This window comes from Meriones unguiculatus, chromosome 4, assembly GCF_030254825.1.
Source record: "Meriones unguiculatus strain TT.TT164.6M chromosome 4, Bangor_MerUng_6.1, whole genome shotgun sequence".
In the NCBI taxonomy this organism is placed as follows: domain Eukaryota; kingdom Metazoa; phylum Chordata; class Mammalia; order Rodentia; family Muridae; genus Meriones; species Meriones unguiculatus.
In genome coordinates this window covers 60,636,685-60,660,863 of record NC_083352.1, presented here as the reverse complement: position 1 = coordinate 60,660,863, position 24,179 = coordinate 60,636,685, and the positions used below count along the sequence as shown (strand labels likewise).

Sequence of the window (24,179 nt, the reverse complement as noted above, 5' to 3'; positions counted from 1 at the left end):
TTTTCCACCCATCATTCATGGTCATTAAACTTCTTTAGAGAATGACCAGGCATGAGTTTCACAGACAATGAAACAATGTGGTGTGTGTTTCCAGTGACTTCTTCCTCCATTTCTCCTACAACCTAGCTTTGTGACTGTTTCTAGGTGATGACATCTATGACTTGATCAAATCTCTCTAGTTTAAGTGATAAGAAGTCATGCTGTGCCACTGGGGAGATGGCTCAGAGCCTGACTTGCAAGCAGTAGAACCTGAGCTCGAAGCCCTAGCTCCCTCTAAAGAGCTGGGTTAGGGTGTGCATGCTCCTAACCTCAGCGCCCTGGAGACACGCACAGGGATATCTGGGGCTTGGGGCTAACAGTTAAGTCCAGGTTCAGTGAGAACCTTGTCTTAAGGAAATGAAGTGGAGAGTAGGAGAGCAAAACAGCTGACATCCTCGTCTAGGCTTTGTGTGTTTTTACATGGGAATAGATCATACCTCCTATGTATACACACACACACACACACACACACACACACACACACACACACACTATTCCTAATGCCTAGTCAGATCTAGTAGCATGCGTTGTGTAAATGAGCTTGAAACGTCTGAAGTTCAGAAGTATCCACGGATACATCTTGTGGACTTATAGTTTAATTTCTTTTAAATAATGAATACATTGTCCTAATTCAGAGTTAAAGTTAAAAATTGATACATTCAATTTTTGTAGTGAATTGTGACAAAACAGGGAATCTAAAGTTCTTGATGGCCGTTCCATTATTTATGTGAACGACTGCCTGGATTCTACCCAGGACTCTTTCATCAGAATATTTTATTTTAGTGTTCCTAAACCTTAAATATCTAGCTGTGCTTATTTCTCAAAAGGAAAATTCTCCCACACTGTTATGAGTGACCTGTGGTTTTAAATAATACACACACACATACACATATATGCATATATATATATATTTAAGATTAACTTCTTCAACATATCAATAATTTCATATATTGAGGTTTTATTAGGTGTTTATTCATAAGTATCAATTTGTAGGCCAATCAGTCCATTCTTACTTAAAAACCATAAAAATGTACATTTTCTTATACTACACATATGTACATACATATACACACATTTATGCACATATATGTGTAGTGTCTCTCTTTGTCAATGCTACAAGTGCACAAGTACAGCCAGAAGGTGTTGGCTACCCCGGAGCTGCAGTTATAAGTGGCTGTGAGCCTCCTGAGGTGGGTATTGAGAACTGAACAGGAGTCCTGCGTTAGAGTAGCAAGCACTTTTCACCCAGGAGCCAACTCTCCAGCCCTAAAGTCAGAGAAAAGTAGAGGATCCACCTTTTCTTTAAGTTTTGAGACAGGGTCTAATATAGCCCAGGTCAGCATGAGCTCCAGGGTCTGAACGTCCGGCCTCCACCTCTGGAGTGTATGGGATTACAGATGTCTGTGCCTCCAGCAGTGCATTCTATGTGATGCTAGGGAAAGTACCATGGGCTCTGGTATTCTAGACCAGTAAGACCTCTGGTCTTCTAGATGCATGAAGCTACACAAACAACTGGTGTTTTTATTTAAGATTAAATTATGCTGTCAAAATAACTTTATGTATGTCTGTTTTTATTACTATCTTAACCACTAGCCAAAGATCTAATTTGTTATATTTCTCTCTTTGGTGTTGTAACCCAGTGATTCATTCTGCCTTCTCTTTTCATTGTGAGATTAGGAGGCTCCGAATCTGCCTGGTAACATTAGATCTAGACTATGCCAAAAGATGAAAGTGAGTATGAGAAGAGTTCGTCTCTTAGATGGGACCAGCAGCTCAAGCTATGATCTTGAAGAGACCTTTGTCTGAGTCAAGCAGGAAAGATGGGTGAGCTGATCATCTGCTTGGAAATCAGCAGTGGGATTTTCTACACAAGCAATGAGTAGAATGGTGCATGGTGAAACTGGATTTTAAGTATTTCTAAACAAGACTGGAGATTCTTCTGAAGGTAAGAAAGACTATAGGGTCATGGCCATAGTCATGTCATGTTGTTATGTCAGATGACTGCATTCTAGGGAGCAAGGAAGCTCTGGCAATGCTACAGAAGTTGATGAGAGTCATCGGACCCACGGGGAGGACTATAGAAGCTGCTGCATGTACTTCAGTGATGTGGAGGACAAACAGCCCAGTTCCCACAATGAATGGAGGAGGGCGTGTTGCCAGATCTTCTGATGACCCTTTGTCTGCTCCTTCAGCAACTGCCAGTAAGTCAGATCACAGGCTGTATAACACAGACTCTCACAAATATTACCCAGGACCCTGAGCTCCTTTCCTTTCCTTCCCTTCCCCTTCCCCTTCCCTTTTCCTTCCCCTTCCCTTTTCCTTCCCCTTCTCTTTCCTTCCCTTCCCCTTCCCCTTCCCTTTTCCTTCCCTTTTCCTTCCCCTTTCCTTTTCCTTCCCCTTCCCTTTCCCTTCCCCTTCCCTTTCCCTTCCCCTTCCCTTCCCTTCTCTTTCCTTCCCTTTCCCTTTTCCTTCCCCTTCCCTTTACCTTTCCCTTCCCTTCCCTTCCCTTCTCTTCCCTTTCCCTTTTCCTTCTCCTTTCCTTTCCTTCTCCTTCCCTTCCCCTTCCCTTTGCTTCCCTTCCCTTCCCTCCCTTCCCTTCCCTTCCCTTCCCTTCCCTTTCCTTCCCCCTCTCCGCTCCCCTCCCCTCCCTGTTTAACCAGTTTAACCTGTTTAACCAGTACTACTGCAGGAATATCTTTGGAGGTGACACTGAGAAGAAGAGATTAATTTGGAATTATTTTGAAAGCAGATGAACTCAGCGTGACACCTAGCTTTGTCATTCTTGACACATGAAGGAATCATAATGATAGCTGTTTGTCGTATGAGTTTTCCCCAATCTCCTCAAGAAGGATGTGTTATACAAGTAGTACAATGTAATGGTTGTATGAGAATTATATGGGTGTGATGGTTAATTGTACGTGAAAACTTGACTGCCTGGATACTTGGCCAAATGGTGTTCTAAGTGTTTATACATTTTTAAGTGCAATTTCCATTATGTGAATGTTAAGTAAAGCAGATTAGCCTCTGAAATGTGGGTGGTGTTCTCATACAATCAGGTCTGAACAGAACAAAATTAACTGGCCACATCTTAGCAAGATAATTTATTTATTTTTTTCCTTAAGACTTTGCCTGCTTCATTGTCTCTCCCTGGGCACACAAAAGCCTGACTTTGGATGCAGACTGTAAGACTGGTTCTCCTGAGTCTCTCCTTCACAGATGTCAGGCTTATCAGCATTTATAAATATGTTAGCAAATTTCTCAGAGTAGATCTCTTCATCTGTCTGTCCATCATCCATCCATCCATCCATCCATGCATCCATCCATAAATCTATCTATCTATGCACCTATCTATCATCTATGCATCTATCTATCTCTCTATCTATCTACCATCTATCTGTCTATCTGATTAGTTTTATTTCTCTGAAAACTCTTGACTGAGGTACCTTGTTATTCCCGTGTTACAGATAATAAAATCAGTGCTCAGGGTTTTAGTACAGGAAGCCTGTTCTACAGATAGAATTCAAGTCTGTTTGGCTTCAATGCCTGACTACTCAGTTTTCTCTCCGGCTTCCTGGGAACATGAAACATTAAAGAGATAGATGCAAAATTATAGGTCAATAAATCCATCCTCTAGTTGTCACTTCCACTTTTGGCTTTTGCTCTCTACTTCCACTCTCCAGCAAGTCTACCTTCATGTTCTTTTGTACTTGTTCTTAGATGGAAATTCTCTGTGCAGCGTAGCAGAGACTGTCTAACTCTTTCCTGACTGACACAGATCAGATCCTGTGTGGGCAGGACTGCACTGCAGGGGAGGCAGCCCCTCCTTATCCTTTATCATCTGCATAAACACACATACACAGTGGAAGTCACTCTGTGTGTGCCCTCTTTGAGGTTATCAACTAAGCAGTATATTTGGTTTTCAAATCATCTATAAAAGCCAATTTGTTAGACTAATAAATTCAATTCTGAGTCACCAAGTGCGGCAAGAGGTTGGAGCTCTGAAATCTCGTTTTTAAATGTTTCATCTGCAGCCCTGAAAGGAAAAGCCCTTTCCACCCCCGCAAGGGTAAGATTGTCTCATTCCTCTGATTCATATTCATCTTTCAAGATACAAGGTTTTTCATAGCTCTCTTCCTTTTGAAAGTAGGTGTCTTTTTTTATCTCAGATTTAAACAATAACTTTACATCTCAGTGCCTGACTGTTTCTAGAAATCTATTTCATTTAACAAAACAAGTCACCAAAGCATACAGTCTTGTACAATTTCCATTTTAATATCTCTACCCGAAATTTGGATTTAGATGACTATAGTCCAAAGCCTAGACTGTTCTGAATTTTGAACACTGTTCTTTTGTGAAAGGAACACCTATTTGGCAATACATGCTTTTTAAATTCATGCTTTATTTTTGGAAAAAAAAAGAGAAAATATAAAGCTTAAAAATTTCCCACTTCCCCAGGGTTTTGGGTTTGTTAGAAAAATGGACGAACATGACCACAAATTGCCTAAACTAAAAATACAACAAGAAATTCATTTTGGGTAAAGATTTATGAGGCTCTTGAGACCTCAAGGAAGCTACTGAGGGCCATCAATCATCAGTGGGGTCTGTGGCTTTTTTTCCCTTCTCCAATTGATTTGCTTAAAATGGTGATGAATTATACCTTCACCCCAATGATGTGTGCTCAGCCATTAACTTCATTGCTTTATAGGAAAAGGATGCTGCTGTTTGTTTATATTCTCATTTGTCTTATGTTAGGGAGCAATTTACTTCCTTGGGGAGATGCTCTAGTGATTTTGAGATTTGTTTTCTTCGTGGCTGGGATTCATGGATAGTAGATAAGGAATGGAATTTTTCATTCAATTCAATTACTAGCTGGGCACTGTCAAGATTCTGTTATCTCCAGTCATCTTTCCTTTGCAGAGGATATAATAGTACCTCAAGATGTTCCTAAAGAGTCGATGTAGGTTGGCGAGAGCAGTAGGGAGTGTTTGCACCAATCAGGAGGGAAGACAAACCAGTCAGCCAGTGTTCGGTGCAGGAATGTACCGTTATTGGGTAGAAATTGGGTAGCCAGAAAAGAGGGGTCCCTAAACCAGGGAAAGGGGGAGGAATCCTACCTTCTGAGATAGGCAATAGGTATAGTGCTTATCTGGAGCCCAACTGATCTGAGAGGTAGATTCAGGTAGATCTCCTGTAGCTTATAACAATCCTTTTTAAGTCTACAAAGGAGATAAACTTTAGACTTGTTAGCATCGCCATTGTAATCTGCAGTGAAATACGCATTGTAGAGACAGGCAGCAGATAAACACCTTTATGTTAACAGCATAAACACTCTGTAAGGTGAGTTCTGGAAAGGCAGAAGCTTTCTGTGAATTAGAAAGGGTGAAAGCTCTCCTCTTGATCTTGACTTTTAGCATGACTACATATTATGAAAGAGAGGCTTCTTCTCTCTATCTAGAAGACTGGATGTGTGTAAGTCTAGCATAATGAGGAACAATGTTTAAGTCTATACTCAAAAGACAAAAGGAGATTTAAAATCTTGATTTTGGAACCGTGATAGTGGATCATATAATAGAATGTTTTTATCAGAGTTAGATTAAACAGAGAATTAGTTATGATTTAAAAGTTTTAAAATTGTTTATATCATGTGGTCACCTAAGACTTACAGTTTAATCTTAAGATTTTTGAGAGTATAAAAAGAAATAAAAGAGTATTTTTATTTAGTGAGATTTCAGGCAGAGAGAAACAGATGTGACTTTGTGAAAAGAGAAATAAGGAATTGCTTTTTACTTCACTGATTGCTCCTAGTGTTAGTGGATATTGGACATTTGAGTAGGGTGAATATAGGTGTGGAAGCCAGAGGTTTCCCAAAGAAGAGAGAATATGAGGAAGCCATTCCTGCAAATGAGAAAGGGGAAATGGAAATGGACCATGCAGGCCAGTGGTTTGTCAACCAAATAGCATGGTAGGTCAGGGGCTTAGCTCGAATAAGCCCAAGAACCTCAGTGCCTAGTACCAGGGCTTCTGCAGCAGCAAGGCCAAGTTCTTGTAGAGGGAATCTCGTACACAGGAAAAGATAGGGGCAGATTGGCTGCAGATGAATTGCCTGCAAAGCATAACATCTTTTATTTCTGTTAAACCATGTTCTGAAAATGCTCTCTTTAAATAAAAACAGGGGACAAGGAGACAGACTAGATATAGTCAATGCGATGGATTAATTTAATGGTTTATTAACTATAGAGCGCTAAGTTTGTGAGAAACAACTGTAAATTCCAGGCAAAACTTAATATGTGCTTCTATGAGTGTAGTATTTACACTTTGCCGATAGTAGCTATTGTAGATATCAGATCAGATCCACTTTGACAGCATCTGTTTGGCTTTTGTCTATGGAGTTTCTCATTATGAGTCTTTTAATTAGGGTAGAGCTTGGCTACAGTAAAAGTTATCAACCCTATTTATCCAACAAAGCAAATTGCTTTATCCAAAATAAATAAACACATAAATAAGTACTCACCAACAGATACAAGTGACTACAAAGTGGAATCATTTTTTAATGGTCTAGTACATTTATTTTGTGGTTTTTCAAGGTTTCAGTCCTAAGGTGCATTCTGTCTTCAGTTTCCTTCCTTGGAATGTGTCTCCTTATGAGTATCTTTGGGCCCACTTTTCCACCTTTATTTGCCAGCATTAATTCTTTGGTTATTGACTCTGCATTTCATCTGCCCATCCTACTCCCTCTAAGAAAACAAAAACCCTGAGTCTCTTTTTATGGATTTTTTTTTAATTTTAGGAGACAGGGACTTGTGTATTCCAGAATGACCTTCAGCTGGCTGTATATTAAAAGATGACATTGAATTCCTGGCATTGAATTCTTGCCTCTGCTTCTTAATTGCTGAGATTATAGACATGTAACTCCCTGCCTGGCTTCTGTGCATCTCTAATACACCCAGCACTAATGAAATAAATACTCAAGAGAAGACAAGAGAGGATCAAGGTGAAACTAGGATACTGTATCCCAAGGAGAATGAATAAGTACCTTCAGGATTAATCAGTTGGACTTCAGATTCTTCACACAGTGATTGGAGGATGAACCATCATTTCTCCTTTCTTCAGATGGGCAAACATTGAACAGCTTGATTCCCACTCTGCTGGCAAAGCCACGGGGAAGCAAGTACTTCCACACAATGCTGTTAGGGGTGCAGAATGGTTTAGCATATGCAAAGAGGAACTTGCTTTTCTGTGGCAGACTGTATGCATTTGCCTTTTAACTCATGAGTCCCATTGCTGTAGAGAAGTGGCCTACACCAGTCTGTGTAGTAGCAGCTGAATGGTTATTCCAGCATCTCTGTTGTTTTAGAGTCATTTTCCTCTTCTAATCAAGGTTAGTAGAGTTTTAAAGGATATTATAAAATTTTTGTGGCTGACCATCAGATATTATTTAATTAATTATTTTTCTATTAATTTACCTTTATTTATTTGGTGTGTGTGTTGTGTGTGTTTACAGGCACACACAACATGACACAGCACAGGTGTCAAGAGGATAACCTGGAGTGTTACCGCCTTCTACCTTGTTCGAGACAGCTGTCCTGTTTGCTGCTGTGTAGGCCAGACTAACTGGCCTGTGACCTTCTGGAGATTTTCTGGTTTTGCTTCCATCAGAGGACCATGATTATAAATGCATGTTCACAGATTGGGTTTTACATGGTTTGCAAAGATTTCAGATTGTTAAATGATCTAAATTATTGCCTAACCTAAATTATTGTAATCAGGAGCAGACAACATAAAAATTGCATTGTAAAATTGTTGAGAATGAGGGGGATATGCTCTGGTTACCTAATGAAGTACTGTGAGGAGGGACATCAGGACCTCTGATGTGATTATATTCTATTATCCAGCCATTCATTTTGCTCTCTGAAGTTTCAGAGGGTTTTGGGGTTAAACAATATATTTTTTAATGCATTCATTTCTTCCCTTTCTTTATCTTTTTCTTCTTTTAGTTCTAGAATAATTGATTTTTGAAAGGAAAATGTCAAGGGGTATCAGCGGATGAACTGTTGATTACTGAGTGATTTGGGTGATGTGATTCATATCAGAAATGTTACTGTATTAAAGTTCTTTGAGGGGCTGTTTCACCTTTTGTGACCTTTACTAAAAATAAGGAAAAGAAAGGTCTTATGTGATCAAACTGAATCTCTCAGAGTGAATCACAGCTATAAAAATATTTTTGTGTTGTAGAAAGAGGACACCATGGGAAGGAAAAAAATTAAGTTGAAACAGTGCTAGAACATTGAAATCAGCTAGAGAGGATGTAAAATAATTTCATGCCATGGAAGTTTCTCCCTCAACAGAAGATAGCCCAATCAGAGGTGGAGTCTCCTAGTGTAAGTAATAAAAACTCCAATTCATTAGACAAATAAATTTGCTGTTTCATAAAATGGGAAGGTTTGACGCAGCAGAGTTCCCCAGGTCAATGTAACATGGATTTAAAGGTAAACACTGATTTTTCTGTTTTCCAATCTTGTATCCAAAACAGTGAATTTGTTTTAGTGCTGGTCATCCTCATTGTTCTTGAGTGATGGCTGTAAGTAAAGTGCATCAATATGTTCACTTATCTGCAGCAAGAGAAACAAGAGGAAATCTGCAGGAAATCTGCCTCACCTCAGTCAAATCTTCACTATAGATAAAATAGCCTATGGTTATTGATATATATTACTTGAGTATTTTAATGAATTGAGCTCTAATTTTAGAATTGGAAGAAAGATGGTTTAGGGAAGTAAAAGGGGAAATGGGTACTATCAGTAAAAGCCTATTATAAAGTTGTTTGCTAGCATCTGTGTTAGGGAAAATCACCACCGTAAAGGCAGACTCATTCACTCAAACACTGGTTATTCTGCATTAGCATGGAAAGCATTCTCCTAGAAGACTAACACCAAGTGAGAAGAAGATAGTCTCTGCTCTAAGGAATTTATCATCATAAATCCCCAGAGAAAAGCTCTGGCTTTTCTCTTACTTCAGAAAACAGTTATACTTAGCCAGGATAGAGAGAGTGAATGTCAAATATGTCAAATATATGAACAGATAGTTTGGGAAATGATTTAGGAAAAAATATCCACAGGACCTGGTGTCTTACAAGATGTGGTTAAGCCAAGTGTGATTCCCAGGTGTGTGCTTTGCCCAGTGGTTCTTTTATTGACTGAGACAGTAAACATGGAAGGATAAGTCTGGTGATTTGGAATCAAAGTCAGAATCATTTTCAAATTATCATTGTTACTTTATTATTATGTGTCCTTCTTTGCATGTGTATGCATTTGGTAATCATCAAAAATCATAAGCAAATGCCATTCTGATGGGTGTAAGATGGAATCTTGGAGTTGTTTTGATTTGCATTTCGTTGATGCTCGAGCATTTCTTTAAGTGTTTCTTTGCCACTGGATATTCTTCTGTTGAGAATTCTCTGTTTAGCTCCGTACTGCATTTTAAAATTGTATTATTTATTTGGTTTGTTGGTGTTTAATTTCTTGAGTTCTTTATATATTCTGAATATTAGCCTTCTGTCAGATGTAGAGTTGGTGAAGATCTTTTCCCTGTCTGTAGGCTGTCATTTTGTTCTGCTGACATTGTTCTTTGCTTTACAGAAGCTTTTCAGTTTCATGAGGTCCTTTTATTAATTGTTGATTTTAGAGCCTATGCTGTTGGTGATGTGTTCAGGAAGTTGTCTCCTGTACCAATGAGTTCAAAGCTTTTTCCCACTTTTTCTTCTAACAGATTTAGTATGTCTGGTTTTATGCTGAGATCTTTGATCTACTTGGACTTTAGTTTTGTGCAGGGTAATATGATTTATTTGCATTTTTCTACATGTAGACATCCAGTTAGACCAGCACCATTTGTTGAAGATGCTATCTTTTTTCCATTGTATGGTTTTGACTTCTTTCTCAAAAATCATGTGTTTATATATGTGTGGGTTTATTTCTAGATCTTCAATTTTATTCCATTGATCCTCCAGTCTGTTTCTATACCAGTACCATGCAGTTTTTATACTGTTGCTCTAAAGTACAGCTTGAGATCAGGAATGGAGATACCTCCAGAAGATCTTTTATTGTAGAGGATTGTTTTAGGTATTCTGTGTTTTTTGTTTTTTCATATGAAGTTGAGAATTGTTCTTTCAAGGTCTGTAAAGAATTGTGTTGGTAATTTGATGGGAATTGCATTAAATCTGTAGTTTGCTTTTGGTCAGATGGCCATTTTTACTATGTTCATTCTACTGATCCATAAACATAGAAGATCTTTCCATCTTCTGGTATTTTCTTCAATTTCTTTCTTCAGACATTTGAAGTTTTTTTGACACAAGTCTTCCAGTTGCTTGGTTAGAGTTACACCAAAATAGTTAATGTTTTTGTTTGTTTGTTTGTTTTGTTTTGGTTTGTTTTTTTGTGGCTATTGTGAAGGGTGTTGTTTCCTTAATTTCTTTCTCAGTCCATTTGTCTTTTGTATATAGGAAGTCTACTGATTTTTTTTAAATTAATTTTTGCACTTTAAATTTTTGCACTTTGCAAACGGTATTTATCAACTGTAGAAGTTCCCTGGTAGGATTTTTGGGGTCACTCATGTATACTATCATATCATCTGCGAATGTGGTACTTTGACTTCTTTCTTTCCAATTTGTATCCCCTTGATCTCCTTTAGTTGTCTTATTGCTCTAGCTAGGAGTTCAAGTACTATGTTGAAGAGACATGGAACAAGTGGGAGCCTTGCCTTGTTCCTGATTTCAGTGGGATTTATTTAAGTTTCTTTCTGTTTAGTTTGATGTTGGCTATAGGCTTGCTGTATATATTGTCTTTACTGTGTTTAGTTATGTGCCTTGTATCCCTGATCTCTCCAAGATTTTAAATATGAACGGATGTTGGATTTTATCAAATGCTTTTTTGGCATCTGAGGAGATGGTCATGTGGTTTTTCTTTCAGTTTGTTTATACAGTGAATTACATTGATGGATTTCCATATGTTGAACCACCTCTGCATGCTTAGGATGAAGCTTGCTTGGCTATAGTGTATGATATCTTTGATGTGTTCTTGGATTTGGTTTGTGAGTATGTTATTGAGTATTTGTGCATCAATTTTCATAAGGGAAGTTGGTCTGAAATCCTATTTCTTTGTTGGGTCTTTGTGTGGCTTAGATATCATGGTGACTGTGTTCTCATAAAATGAGTAATGTTCCTTCTGTTTCTATTTTGTGGAATAGTTTGAAGAGTATTGGTATTAGATTTTTTGCTCTTCTTTGAAGGTCTGGTAGAATTTTGTATTAAAACCATATGGTCCTGGGCTTTTTTGTATGAGAGACTTTTGATGACTGCTTTTATTTCTTTAGGGGATATAGGACTATTTAATGTGCTTACTTGGTCTTTATTCAACTTTGGTAAGTGGAATCTATCAAACAGTCACTGTTGCTCTGTTGTCCAGCTACTGTGTGAGACTGATGCTGCTGCCATCTTCTCTCTCTCTCTTCTCTCTCTCTCCCTCTCCACTCTGTCTCTTAATGCTACACTTCTTAATAATCTTGCTTGGCATATGACTCAGCTTGTAGAAGAACTCCCAACCCCAGCTTTTTTTTTTTTTTTTTTATCCCTTTAATCTTCTCATTTTCTCACCTCCTTCCCCCTAGGACTGAATAATGATCTGTTCATCCAGGTCACTTATGGATTATAGTTGGCCACAGTTCAGGTTCAAGCCCTCTACTTCATAATTGTTGATATGACATAACTATCCCTCACACTCCTTCTGCCACAGTCCTGAGCTCCTCCTGCTACCATGCCTTTCCTACCATTCATATCAGATGATACTCCTAAAAGGTGATCCAGAATAAAGCATTTCTTTTTTATAGTGCTTCTGTGGTATAGATCAGTGAGAAAGAAAGTAATATGCAGAATTGGTTTCAAGAACTAGAATTGTTGCTGTGGTAAACCTGAATATGTGGTGCACAGGTTTTTAGTAATGGATTGTAGGAGGAATATGGAAGAGCTCTGAGAAGTGGCTAAAACAATGTCGGAATGCTATAAGCAGATACTTTAAAGTAGGAATTGGTAGGTCAGAGTGTTCACCAAAAACAGCAAAGACTATGCTCATGAAGTTTCACAGGAAAATAAGGATTCTATCAGAAATTGAGCTATGTGTGTTTCATATTATATTATGGTAAAGGATCTGGTTATGTTTTACTCATGTCTAAAAAAATTGAGTGAGGCTGAATTCAAAAGTAATGCACTAATCCATTTGGCAGGGGGAATTTCAAGGCACCATGCAAAGTATGCATGGTATACATAGTTTGCTGTGACATGGATATTGCTCACTTCAGTTAACCAGATTTACAGTAAGAGCAGAAAGGACAATAGAAAGATATGAAAACTATGCACTTCGGTGAGGAAAAAAGCATGAGGCCAGAGAAGCTGTAATTGTTGAAGAGATGAGGATCATTAAAGGGAAGCAAAGGATTTTATACCAAGACAATAGAAAAAGTAACCCAAGGGAAAGAGTCTACCCTTCTGGGACTTTGGTAGTTAAAAGCGGACATTAATTTGAGTGGAGGGTTCCACTAAAAACATTGCCTGGAAAATAAAGCCTCCAGGGTGCTCTACTGGGAAGCAGATGTCCACAAAAGTGGTTTCCAAATCCAGTTCTGAGGATTTCAGAGGCCACTGCAGCCATGGCCCAATAAGGATAAACTACATCTTGAGAGACCAAAAGATTAAAAATCAGTGGCTATTATTTTAAAGTTTAAAGCAAAGGTCTGAACTAAGGCTAGCTGGGTAGAGATATGTCCAGCCATAATGCCCTGAGGGGAAGAACTAGTCTTACTGCATTCTTTTCCTGCCCACTAGAGATAAAGTTAGAGGAAATTGGCCCATCCCCCTAGGGAGGGATACCAGATCAGATCATTAATGGTTTGGGGACCTTCCTATAACCAATCAGTTCAAAGTGTAGTATCCCTTTTGTGTTTTGACCAATAGATGCTTGCCAGGCAGGAATCGCTCCTGCTTTGGGCATGCTGGGAGGGAGTGGAATCTTTAAATCACCCAGCTAACCTGAGCAAGGGGCTCTCAGCTCTCGCTGCTTTGACGGTGGGGGGTGTGAGCCCAAACTGCAGCTTGTAACTTGTAATAAAAACCCTCATGTATTTACAGCGGAGTCTATTTATTCCTGGTCTTTTGGGGTTCGTGAACTGGGCATAACAATCTCAAGCTGACAGAAGAAGGGATCACTGTCTAAGTGGTACTAGTTTTCAGACATCCAATATCCAGCAGTGATAGAGTCATGGGAACTTGGGTCAAGGCTCTAAAAAAGACCTGTGGGGTCAGACAACATGCAGTAGAGGCACTCAGTCAGCCTTACCCAGCATGTAAAGCTAAGAAGGTGAAGTCTATGTTGCTGTGGAGACTCAGAGTGCTACAGCTTTTAGGAATATGGAGTACTGGACACAGAGGCACAGAGGGCATTTTTAATATTTCAGTTTACTCATTCCTGTGGGCAAAAGTAAAGCTCTGAGCAATAGGCAACAACAAAGGTTTGAAGTCAATGAATGAAATAATAGCATCTAGGAAGACTACAGGGCAACAGGGAGATACTACAGTAAAGTTTAATAGGAACACATCTTTTACATTCCAGAGGACTTGAAACGAGGGACTGAATCAATGTGAGGACAGTAGAATTATGAAGGAGAGAAACAATACAAAAAAAATATGGTAGTAGCTGAATAGTCAGAATTTGGACATGGGTTTGATAAGGTGAACTGGCCATAGATTACTGGGAGGATTCTTCTGGAAAAAAAAAGTGGTTTATTAGGAGGTGGGACTGGGTTGGGTAGGGCTTTGGACAGGACCTGGCAGGGTAAAAAGTGTAGGCTTGTGGTATAATTGTATGTACATCTCAGAGACTAGGTATGTGTTTCAAGTGTAGGCTATACATTTGAAACTGTCTCTTAACTGCTTGTGTTGTGGCAGAAAGTAAGGTGGTGTGAATATTCATCTAGAACGGTCAATGGGAGGCCATTCTATGGTTCCCTGTTGGGTGTTTCTGTGAAAGCTTGACTCCAGAGAATGGAACTGTGGTCACAGCATCTGTTGGTGTCACTGTGAGCATTAAAATAAACAAGTTTATTTTCATTGGCCCACAATGATAGAATAATAGTATCTGGAACATTGCTTGACTCCACGTTTTACTCCAAACCAAATAGCCATGGCAAAGTTAGCTGCTGTTTCTCTAGAAGACAATTACAGTAGTAATTATCGTGTTCAGTGATATATTTAAAAATAACAAATACTCTTGCCTTGAGCATAAAGAAAACCTATTTAATCTGTAATTTGGGTTCTGTAAAATGTCTGATGGACCCTCTCTGAAATACTGCTTAGAAGGCAAAGTGGTGCACACATGCAAACAAGGTAGTGTTATACCCAGTTCACGAGCCCCCAAAAGAGCTACAGGAATCGACTCCGTTGCAAAACACATGAGGGTCTTTTTATTGTAAATTAAAAGCTGCAGCTTGGGCCCACAACACCCACCACCGAAGCGGTGGGAGCTGAGCATGCTGTGCCCAGGTTAGTTGGGTGATATATAGATTCTGGTCCCTCCCAGCATGCCCAAGGCAGGGGCAATTCCTGCCTGGCAAGCATCTATTGGTCAAAATTTTGAATCGATTGGCTATAGGAAGGTTTCCAGACCATTAATGACCAGGTGTCCCTCCCTAGGGGGATGGTCCAGTTTCCTAGCAACTGTATCACTAGTGGGTAGGGAAAGAATGCAGTGAGGTGGCTCTTCCCCTCAGGGCATTACTAAACTTCTTTATGGTACCTACTTTAGGTCTTAATAGCTGCTAATTTGTCTTTTGGTCTCTCAATAGCCCATCTCATTCCTTAGTCATGTTATAATCATCTGCAAAGCTCTGCAATAGGAAGATGCATAGTCTAAAAGGACCTCCCCTCACCCTGAACCTTCTTATCTACCTCCTGGTATCCAAGGACAGGGAATGATGTCTGGACACTGGAGAGAGATCTGAAAATTCATTGACCTTAATTGAATTAATCTTGTCTTTATATACCACACAAAACACTTTCATAAGGAAAAGCCATGTTCTTATTTCTACTATGGTATGCTTATCTTTTCAAAGTACAAGAAGGTGGAAGAATTCTGCTATTTCAAATATTGAGAAGGACAAAAGTAACAAAAGACCTGTAAAAGTAAAAGCAGAGGTGGTGAGCCTTTCTAAAAACCTAGCTTATGAACCAAAACCAGTACACTTTGATAAATAATGTCATTCCATTTAAAGAATCACCCCTGAGTACTGCTGTGGACATAGATACACCACATTAGAAACTTACTACTCTTTGGAGTCATCAATTTCTACTGCCTAAAATAATTTCTATTTCCACTCACTGAGTTGGTTACTTGGACTGTTTGAAAACAAGGGCCCCTTGGAAAGAGGCAGAAGCAAGAGGAGATGTTTCTATAATAGATTATCTTTGCCAGTCCCATCATTGACCTGGGACTGTTTCTGGTTTGGTTTCCCCATTCTCCTAAAGAAGAAAGCTTTTTATCACTTAGATTGCTAGGATGGCTCTGACATAGCCGTTTAAGATTCTGTCTGCCCAGGACCATATACTCAAAACAGTTGTGGGTGGGGTTCCCAGCAATGCTCTGGTGAACCATTCAAAGATTGAATAGCAGGGTGTCAGTAAAACTAAAGACCAACAACAACTAAAGACCAAAAAATCCCTGTTTTTCCCAGAGTTGCTTCTTTGCTTTCAGTGAACATCCAGGCTGAGGAGCTGCTCTGGAAGGTGACAGAATTGGATATTACCTGCGGTGATTTGAATAAGAATGTCCCCATAGGCCCATATATTTGCATACTTATTCAAGGGAGTGGCACTACTTGAGAATGATTTGGTGGTGTGGCCTTATTTGTTGAGGATGTGTGTCACTGAGGGTGGGCTTTGACGGTGGCTCTCTCTTCCTACTGCCTGGGGAACTGGACAGAATTCTCAGCAATTTCTCTAGCACCATATTTTCTTTTGCCTGCCACCATGATCCTCACCATTATGATAATGGACTAAACCTGTGAAACTGTAAGCAAGCCCCAAATACTTGCTTTCTTTTATAAAAGTTTTACTGGTCATGGTGTCTCTTCATAGAAATGGAATTGCGACAAAGACGTAACCATATCAAGGATGGAGAACAGAAAAGAAGCTAGTGAATATCATTCTTTAGCTAGTGGCATCTACTTTGAATTTGGACTTACTTAGGACCTCTTTTTTTTTTTTTTTTTTCTATGTTTTCCATTAGGGAATGGAACTGAGTCATTTACTTCTGTCCCACAATTGCATATTGAAAAAGGAAAACTTGTCTAGTTTAAGTAATTATAATTAGAGGAATCTTGCCTCAGGATTAATGACACCACCAATAACACCCAAACCTGAGTTTGATGATGTAATGTGTGTGGTTTGGGACTTGTCATGGTTTAAATAAGAATAGCCTCCATAGGCTCACATACGTGAATGTTTAATCACTAGGGAATAGAGCTCAATGATAGGATTGGAAGGATTAGGAGGAAATGTGTCACTGGAGGTGGGCTCTGAGGTTTCAAATTCTCATTCCACGTCTGTTCTCTTTTGGCCTGTGGATTATGATGTAAATCTCAGCTACTGCTCCAACACAATGTAAGCTATCATGTGCGCCACCATGATGATAATGAACTAAAGTTCTGAAACTGTCAGCAAGCCCACAATTAAATGCATTTTTTTTTGTTATGGTTGCCTTGGTTGTTGTGTTCCTTCACAGCAGTAGAACGGCTGGGACAGCACTTATCTTAGATGTTACAATGTGTTAAGATTTTGCAATATTATTAGGGGGCAGATTAATTTTGCATACAATGTGGGCATGAATTATAGGACCCAGAGGGCAAAATGTTATAGGCTGCATTATGTTTCCCTCAAGTTCATATAATTTCCAGCCCACCCTACCTTGGAATATGACAGTATTTGAATATAGAACCTTTGATCAATCCTCACTCAGAAAGGCAAACCGAATGGACATCAGAAGAGAGAGAAAACAGGAAACAGGACAGGAGCCTACCACAGAAGGCCTCTGAAAGACTCTACCCAGCAGTTTATCAAAGCAGATGCTGAGGTTCATAACAAAACTTTGGGCAGAGTGCAGGGAATCTTATGAAAGAAGAGGGAGATAGAAAGACCTGGAGGGTACAGGAGCTCCACAAGGAGAGCAACAGAACCAACAAATCTGGTCCTAGGGGTCTTTCCTGAGACTGATACTCCAACCAAGGACCATTGCATGGAGATTACCTAGAACCCCTGCACAGATGTAGCCCATGGCAGCTCAGTGTCCAAGTGGCTTCCATAGTAACATGTACAGGGACTGCCTCTGACATGAGCTCAGTGGCTGGCTCTTTGATCACCTTCTCCTGAGGAGAGAAGCCTTACTAGGCTACAGAGGAAGACAATGCAGCCACTCCTGATGAGACCTAATAGGGTAGGGTCAGATGGAAGGGGAGGAGGACCTCCCCTCTCAGTGGACTTGGAGAGGGGCATGGGAGGACATGATGGAGGGAGGGTGGGATTGTGAGGGGAGGAGGGAGAGGGCTACTGCTGGTCTAAAAAGTGAATAAACTGTGATTAATAAAAAAATTAAAATTTAAAAATACATACATAAACTGAGGTAAAATGAAGCAATATTTTTGGGCCATAGTCTCCTGTAGCTTCTGTCCTGATAAGGGTAGATGAGGGCATACCTTCACAGACAGAGAGCAAGGAAATGAAGCAGAGTAAATTCATCCAAAAGCCAGGGAGAGAGACAGGAGGATGAAGGCTGTCAACACCTAGAGCTTATACTTCTGTCTCCGGAACTGTGTGGAAATGAATTACTGTTGTCTGACGTCTCGTGTGTGCTGTGCAACTGTAGTCAATAAGCACAACCAATGAGAAAACATAATGGGAAGCTACTATTAAAGCACCCACCAGTCGCCACTGCAGTCCGCCTTACTGTTGAGGAGGAAGGGCGTGGCTTTTCTGGAGCTGAGGTCTCACAGTGTTACTTAGGCCTTGAAGCTACTGTTGGTGCCCACATGAAAACCAGAGTACCAATCCCAGCATCCAAATTAAAGGCTGAGCCTTGTGCTCCAGCAAATGGCCATATCCATGCATACCCTGGCAACACTCCTGGGATCCAATGGACTATTTTAAAAATATTAAAGAAGAACAATATGTGGTGGAAGGCATTAAGGTTGGAAGGAGATGTGCTGCAGGGAGTCCAGAGGCGAGTGGAAGAGAGGAATGAGGGGTGTCTGTGATCAATGTGCGCTGTGTATGAAATTACCGAAAAATAAACACTTAAAAAGGAAAACTCGATGTAACCATGTACATACGTTTAACTCTCGAACTACTGAGTGTGAAGACAGGAGGACCCTAGTAACTCAGGGACCACCAATCTAGCTAAAACACTGAGTTTCAAGATAGTCAATGTATTTCTCTGGTCTGCATGTGTGCACACTGGCATATACAGGTATGTGTATACACACACACACACACACACATATATGTATATGTATATTACAACAACACACACAAAGCAAAAATCTGTACTGCCTACAAGAAGTGTAGGGCTAAAGACAGAGCAGAGATTGAAGGAGTGACCAGCCAATGACTGGCCCAACTTGAGACCCACCCCATGGGAGAAAGCCAACCCGTGACATTATTAGTGATACTCTGCTATACTTGCAGACAGGAGCCTAGCATAATTGTTTTCTGAAAGGCTTCACTCAGCAGCTGATGGAAAATGATGCAGAGATCCACAGACCCACAGACAAACAATAGGTGGAGGAAGGGAAGTCTTGTGGAAGATTTGGGGGAAAGACAGAGGGAGCTGGAAGGGTTAAGGACACCACAAGAAGGCCTACAGAGTAAACTAACCTGGGCCCATGGGGACTCACAGATACTGAACCACCAACCAAAGAGCATAGGTGGACTGGACCTAGACCCCTTCCACATATGTAGCAAATGTGCGGCTTAGTCATCCTTTGGGTCCCCTAACAATGGTAGTAGGGTATGTCTGTGACTATGTTGCCTACCTTTAGATACCTTTTCCCTAGCTGGACTGCCTTGTCTGTCCTCAGTGGGAGAGGATGTGTTTAGTCCTGCTGTGACTAGATGTGGCAAGGGTGGTTAGAACCCATGGGGTGGCCTCTCCTTCTCTGAGGAAAAGAAGAAGGGGAATGGTGAGGGATGTGAAGGTGGGACTGGGAGGAGAGAAGACAGGGAGCTGCAAACAGGCTGTAAAGTGAATAATAAATAAATTAATAAAAAAAGAGAGAGAAAATAAAAAGCAAAAGTATATTATTAGGCAAGAAAGCACTGCTAGCTCTTGTCAGGATAAATTATCTCACATGGGTGATGAAGTAGTGAATGGCTCCTGTGAGGGCATGTGAATACAGTATGGGCTGTGAACCAGGTTTTTTGACCTTTCCAGCCTGGCTGAGGCCAAATAACTGCATGAATTTTCATTTTGTTGGTTAAACCAAGACTCTGTTTCTTGTTCAAGAAGGAATCTTTAATTAGCTCGACCACGGTGCTGGCCTCGCAGTAGATGGTAAGGCTTAGCTATTTTCAGTTGTAGGTAAAATTCGTAGCTGTTTATCAGTGTCCGGTGATCAGGACCAACCATCTGAAATAGCTGTTTTCACATACATTTATTATTTGTTTTAAGTGTATAGTTTGATAATATTAGTCAATAAAATCTATACAAATAGTCACCACAGCTGAGTTTAGTGTTTGCTTACTTTTACTTAGCACATTTTGAATTTCAGCTGTGGAATAGCTAGGACTCATTATTATTTTTTAACCAGTGAATTAACCACTGTATGAATAGAGCACATTTAATAGTGTATGCATTTAGTAAAACTACCTACCTGTGTTTCCTTTCATCGGAGTTCTAGATACATGGCTGGCGTTCAGTAAGTATCATTATTTATACAAGGCTCATTGAAAGGAACATTTCTTTAATAACTCAGTTCTAGGACTCCATGGAGGCAAAGATATACATTTACAATGAGCCTCCTTCTCCACCTCTCTCCCCAGGATCTGAGGGTGTCACAGACACTCACCCTGGCCTAGTATTGGCAGAGTTGGGCATAAATTCACAGACTTGGCCTCACCATGAGGACCACCATCCCAATCCTTCCAGACAATATGGAGCGCTGCCTTCTACTTTATAGTCCTGGGGGCCTGACAGGATATGGCACTTCTTCATCTCTGGAAAGCCACCAAAAGGATAGTTTGTTCTTCAGAAAGTCACAAAGAATGGAGAGACACTTTAAAATCTTTAGCCAGAAATGCTGTTGGCTTCTTTTTCCTTCAGTCATTTAGATCTCACACAGTGAAGCTCTCCACCCTTCCCCAGAATGGGTGAAACAGTCAAGAAAAGCTGACTGCACTGGGAAGGTTCATTTAACATCTGCACTACTGATAATTTCACGTAACCACATCATTTTCTATGATCTACTTTTCTTGACTGCCTCAGTGGTTTTTGTCATTGGAATGGTCTTGATCAGATTATGTGACAACAAACTTTCGAGCTCAAGCGTGCCAGACTGACTTGACATGGACAGAAAAGACCATGGATCTTGAGAACAAAGTGACATTGACACCCTTTCTTCCCACTCAGTACAGGTTTCTTGTCTACCTCTCCCTAGGATATCTACCTTGAGTAAATACTTCAACTATATAAAATTTTTCATGTGGATACCTGGCCTATTCTCCTAATGAATGGTCATTTGTTCCCATCCTTACATTTCTCATTACCTGTCTTAGCTGACCACAAATGGAAGAATAAATATGCATTTTTAAAGTACAGCTCTGACACTGAATCCACAAACCAAAACTGTAGAAAAATCACCAAGGCTCAAAATACAGCTACTCCTTTAGAAACCTTTGATTCTTACTGTGTAAGTCAATAATATTTTCTTTGCTATATTTCCATCAGATATATATTCCACAGCTTATAGATGCTCCTATTATATATAAAGTATTTAATGGAAGTAAAATATTCTGAATATAAATATTAACAAAGTCAAAGCTATCCTGAGTGCAGAATTAAAGCTGCCGAAGGCATTGTAAGAGAAATGACCAACTGTGCTGTGTGTGGCTCGTCATCTCTCAGTACTTTCTACTGGTACCATTCTTGTTTTCAGAATTACATATAACCAACACTGTATCTTATTCTTCCCTGTTTCCCCCTTAAGCCACATAAGGGCATTTTGTAAAAATGAATCCGAATATTTCCTAGGTGAACATGATGATTACACTATATACTTTACCTATGTACCATTAAAACCCTTGTGTGAATTCAACAATGAGTCAACATGAAGGGTTTTATAGTATAAATCAAGACAACTTTATCATCATTAAAGCACTTTTATTGTGATTACATTTTAAATGGCACATTTCTTTAAAAGTTATTTAGTTACATAAGTGGGTAGTTTTACAGGAAAAGCAATTCAATGTCTGTGATTTTCTTAATATAATGTAGAGGACAGATGTTGGCATGCCACCAGTCAATCAGTGATGAACTTTGTGATGATGACTTGAGACTTAGTCTGTCACCTAATTTGCATAATTTGATTGTTTTATTATGAAAGAATAACTACATATGAAAACATTGAAGTTCATTTTTTTCCTCATTACTCTAAATAGTAAAAAAAGCACTACCACATTTGGGCACAAGTTTTTTTTCCAAGTGAATACCAAATACACTTTTCAGAACTTCTTCTATTTCTTCTTCCTTCAGACTCCTAAACTCTACCAGATCTACATCATCCTCATAATTGAACTTCTTATAGGCAATAGTGGTGCCTATTAAGCCATGAACCCCTTCTTGGGTGTGCAGAGAGCAAAGCGATGTGTTCACCATCACAGATGTTGGAGCTACTTCGTAGAATTCACTCACAGCCTTGAAATCTTCAATCGTTTGAGGTTCAAGAGTAAAAGAGTAGATTTTCCGGTGTTTGTTCTTCTCAAGAAAATTAGAATCAATGAATTCTTTGTTTGGAACATATGCTTGTCTTTTAATTTGACCCAGATGCCAAATTCCATTCTCTTCTGTTAAGTGGAAGGTGGCAGGCAGCTGAGGCTGATCCTTCCCAGAAATTAATTCCAGAGGCTCCCATATCTGGCAGGAAAATGGGAATGCACCATCTACTATATATTTTTTGCCACTGATGGTCACCTGTAGTAGAAGGTGAACCATGGTCTTGCTATATTTGCAGGCTGAAGGGATATAAATACATCCTCCAAGCATTGTGGTCTCGAAACCTAGCATGGTCAGAGCCCAGTAGAGAAGATGATTGACCTGGAGACACCACCCACCCCGCTTCTTCCTCACAATGTGATCAAAGACAGCCTCTAAGCTCATCTCCATGGGTTCCCCACAATGAATGTTCAAGTTCTCAAAGGGAATGGCTCTTATCTGGTGCTGAAGAATCTCAGTTAATGTTTGCAAGTCCAGTATATTCCTGTAGTTCTGATAACCAATTCTTTCAAAGTATGCTTCAATGTCCATGGTCCCCTAAGGCAAGGAAAACAAAACAATCAGATATTACTATCTGCACTTGGTGTTCCTTATATAGGTTAGTTATCTCTTCAAGTTATTTGAAAGAAAATATAACTGCACAAATACAAAATTAGGTTTAAATATCTGTCATAAAAATAATTACTTAAAACTGCTTTCAAGTGTCAGTGAACCCAGAAAGAAAGTTATTCATTTCTTATATCTTTCACGTATCAAAAATTAATAATATACATTAGATGACAAAGCAAATGATACAATGAAAGTTTACATATGATTTTCTCTGTCATGAATGAACAAGGGTTTCCGATTTATGTGCATTAAATAGGCCTCTAAACAATGTCTAAAAGAAACAAGAGTAATTAGCAAAAGAACATTGGACCTTTATGGTCCCTGGTGTCCTAGGAATTCCTATAGCCCAGAGTCATCTAAGGGGAAAGAGTGGACTGAGGAACTGCCTAGATCCTATTGACCTATGAGTATGTCTTTGGGGAAAACTGTTTTGCTTATTGTTGATATAGGAGTCCTCAGCCCCCTTGGGTGCCACCATTCCCTGGGCTGCTGATCCTAGACTGTATAAGAAAGCTAGCTTAGCAAGAGCCCATGACTGAGCTAGCAAGCAGTGTTTCTCTATGGTTTCTGCATTCTTTCCAGTATTGCCTCAGTAATGGGCTATAGTCCATAAGCTATAATCTAGAACCCTTTCCTCTTCTAACTTACTCTTGGTCATAATTTCTTTAACATAGCAACACAGATGAAACTAAGACACTGAACAACCTGTGCCCCATTACAAAGTTGGACATGTACTCACAAATTGATTGCTGTACTCAAGAAACATTATTGGACATTCACAGTGCATTTACCACTGATACAGTACTGGAAAGACTTCCTGTATGTTGCAGGATATTGCTGTGATAAAACACCATGGCCAAGTCACTTTACAGGGCTTAATTGGATGTACAGCTCCGGAAAGATGAAAATCTATAACCGTCATGGTGGGCAGGTAAGGAAGCTGAAGCAGAAGGTCATGCTTTGCATTTTCAGATGCAAGCACAAAGCAGAGAGAACACACTAGAAATGGCATGATTCTGTTTATCTCAAAGCTGATGATATACTTCCTCTAGCAAGGCCAGACCTCTTAAGCTCCCTCAAACAGTGCCACCAATTGGGGACCAAGTACTCAAGTACCTGAGACTATGGGAAACATTTCATTCAAACTACCAAAACTCTATGGGATCAGAATGACAGATACATCAGAGGAACTGGGTAAATAAATGAAGCATCTATCTTTTGCAAGATTGTTTTAAGTTCCCTGAAAAAAGAGAAAAAGAAAGAAAGAAAGAAAGAAAAAAAGAAAGAAAGAAAGGAAGAGAAAACCAGTTAGCAAGCACACACAAAGGAGAGCCTCCCTATTAAATGAGGTAAATGAAGAAACCCTCCCTGAAACTAAATGTGATAGACTCTGAGCCCATGGACACAAATGAGAGCAAATGAGGAAAGGCTCTGTGCTGGAAGCTGCCCGGAGCATTCAAG

At 39.7% G+C, this 24,179-nt stretch overlaps 1 protein-coding gene across 1 annotated transcript; it reads right to left on the bottom strand.

Moving 5' to 3' along the window:
• Window positions 1–21,527: 21,527 nt before the first annotated feature.
• On the bottom strand, window positions 21,528–22,640 carry LOC110564521 (arylamine N-acetyltransferase 3-like). The gene has a single exon (XM_021661991.2). The coding sequence runs from the start codon at window positions 22,638–22,640 to the stop codon at window positions 21,768–21,770; it is 873 nt and encodes a 290-aa protein (XP_021517666.1). The 3' UTR covers window positions 21,528–21,767.
• Window positions 22,641–24,179: the final 1,539 nt, after the last annotated feature.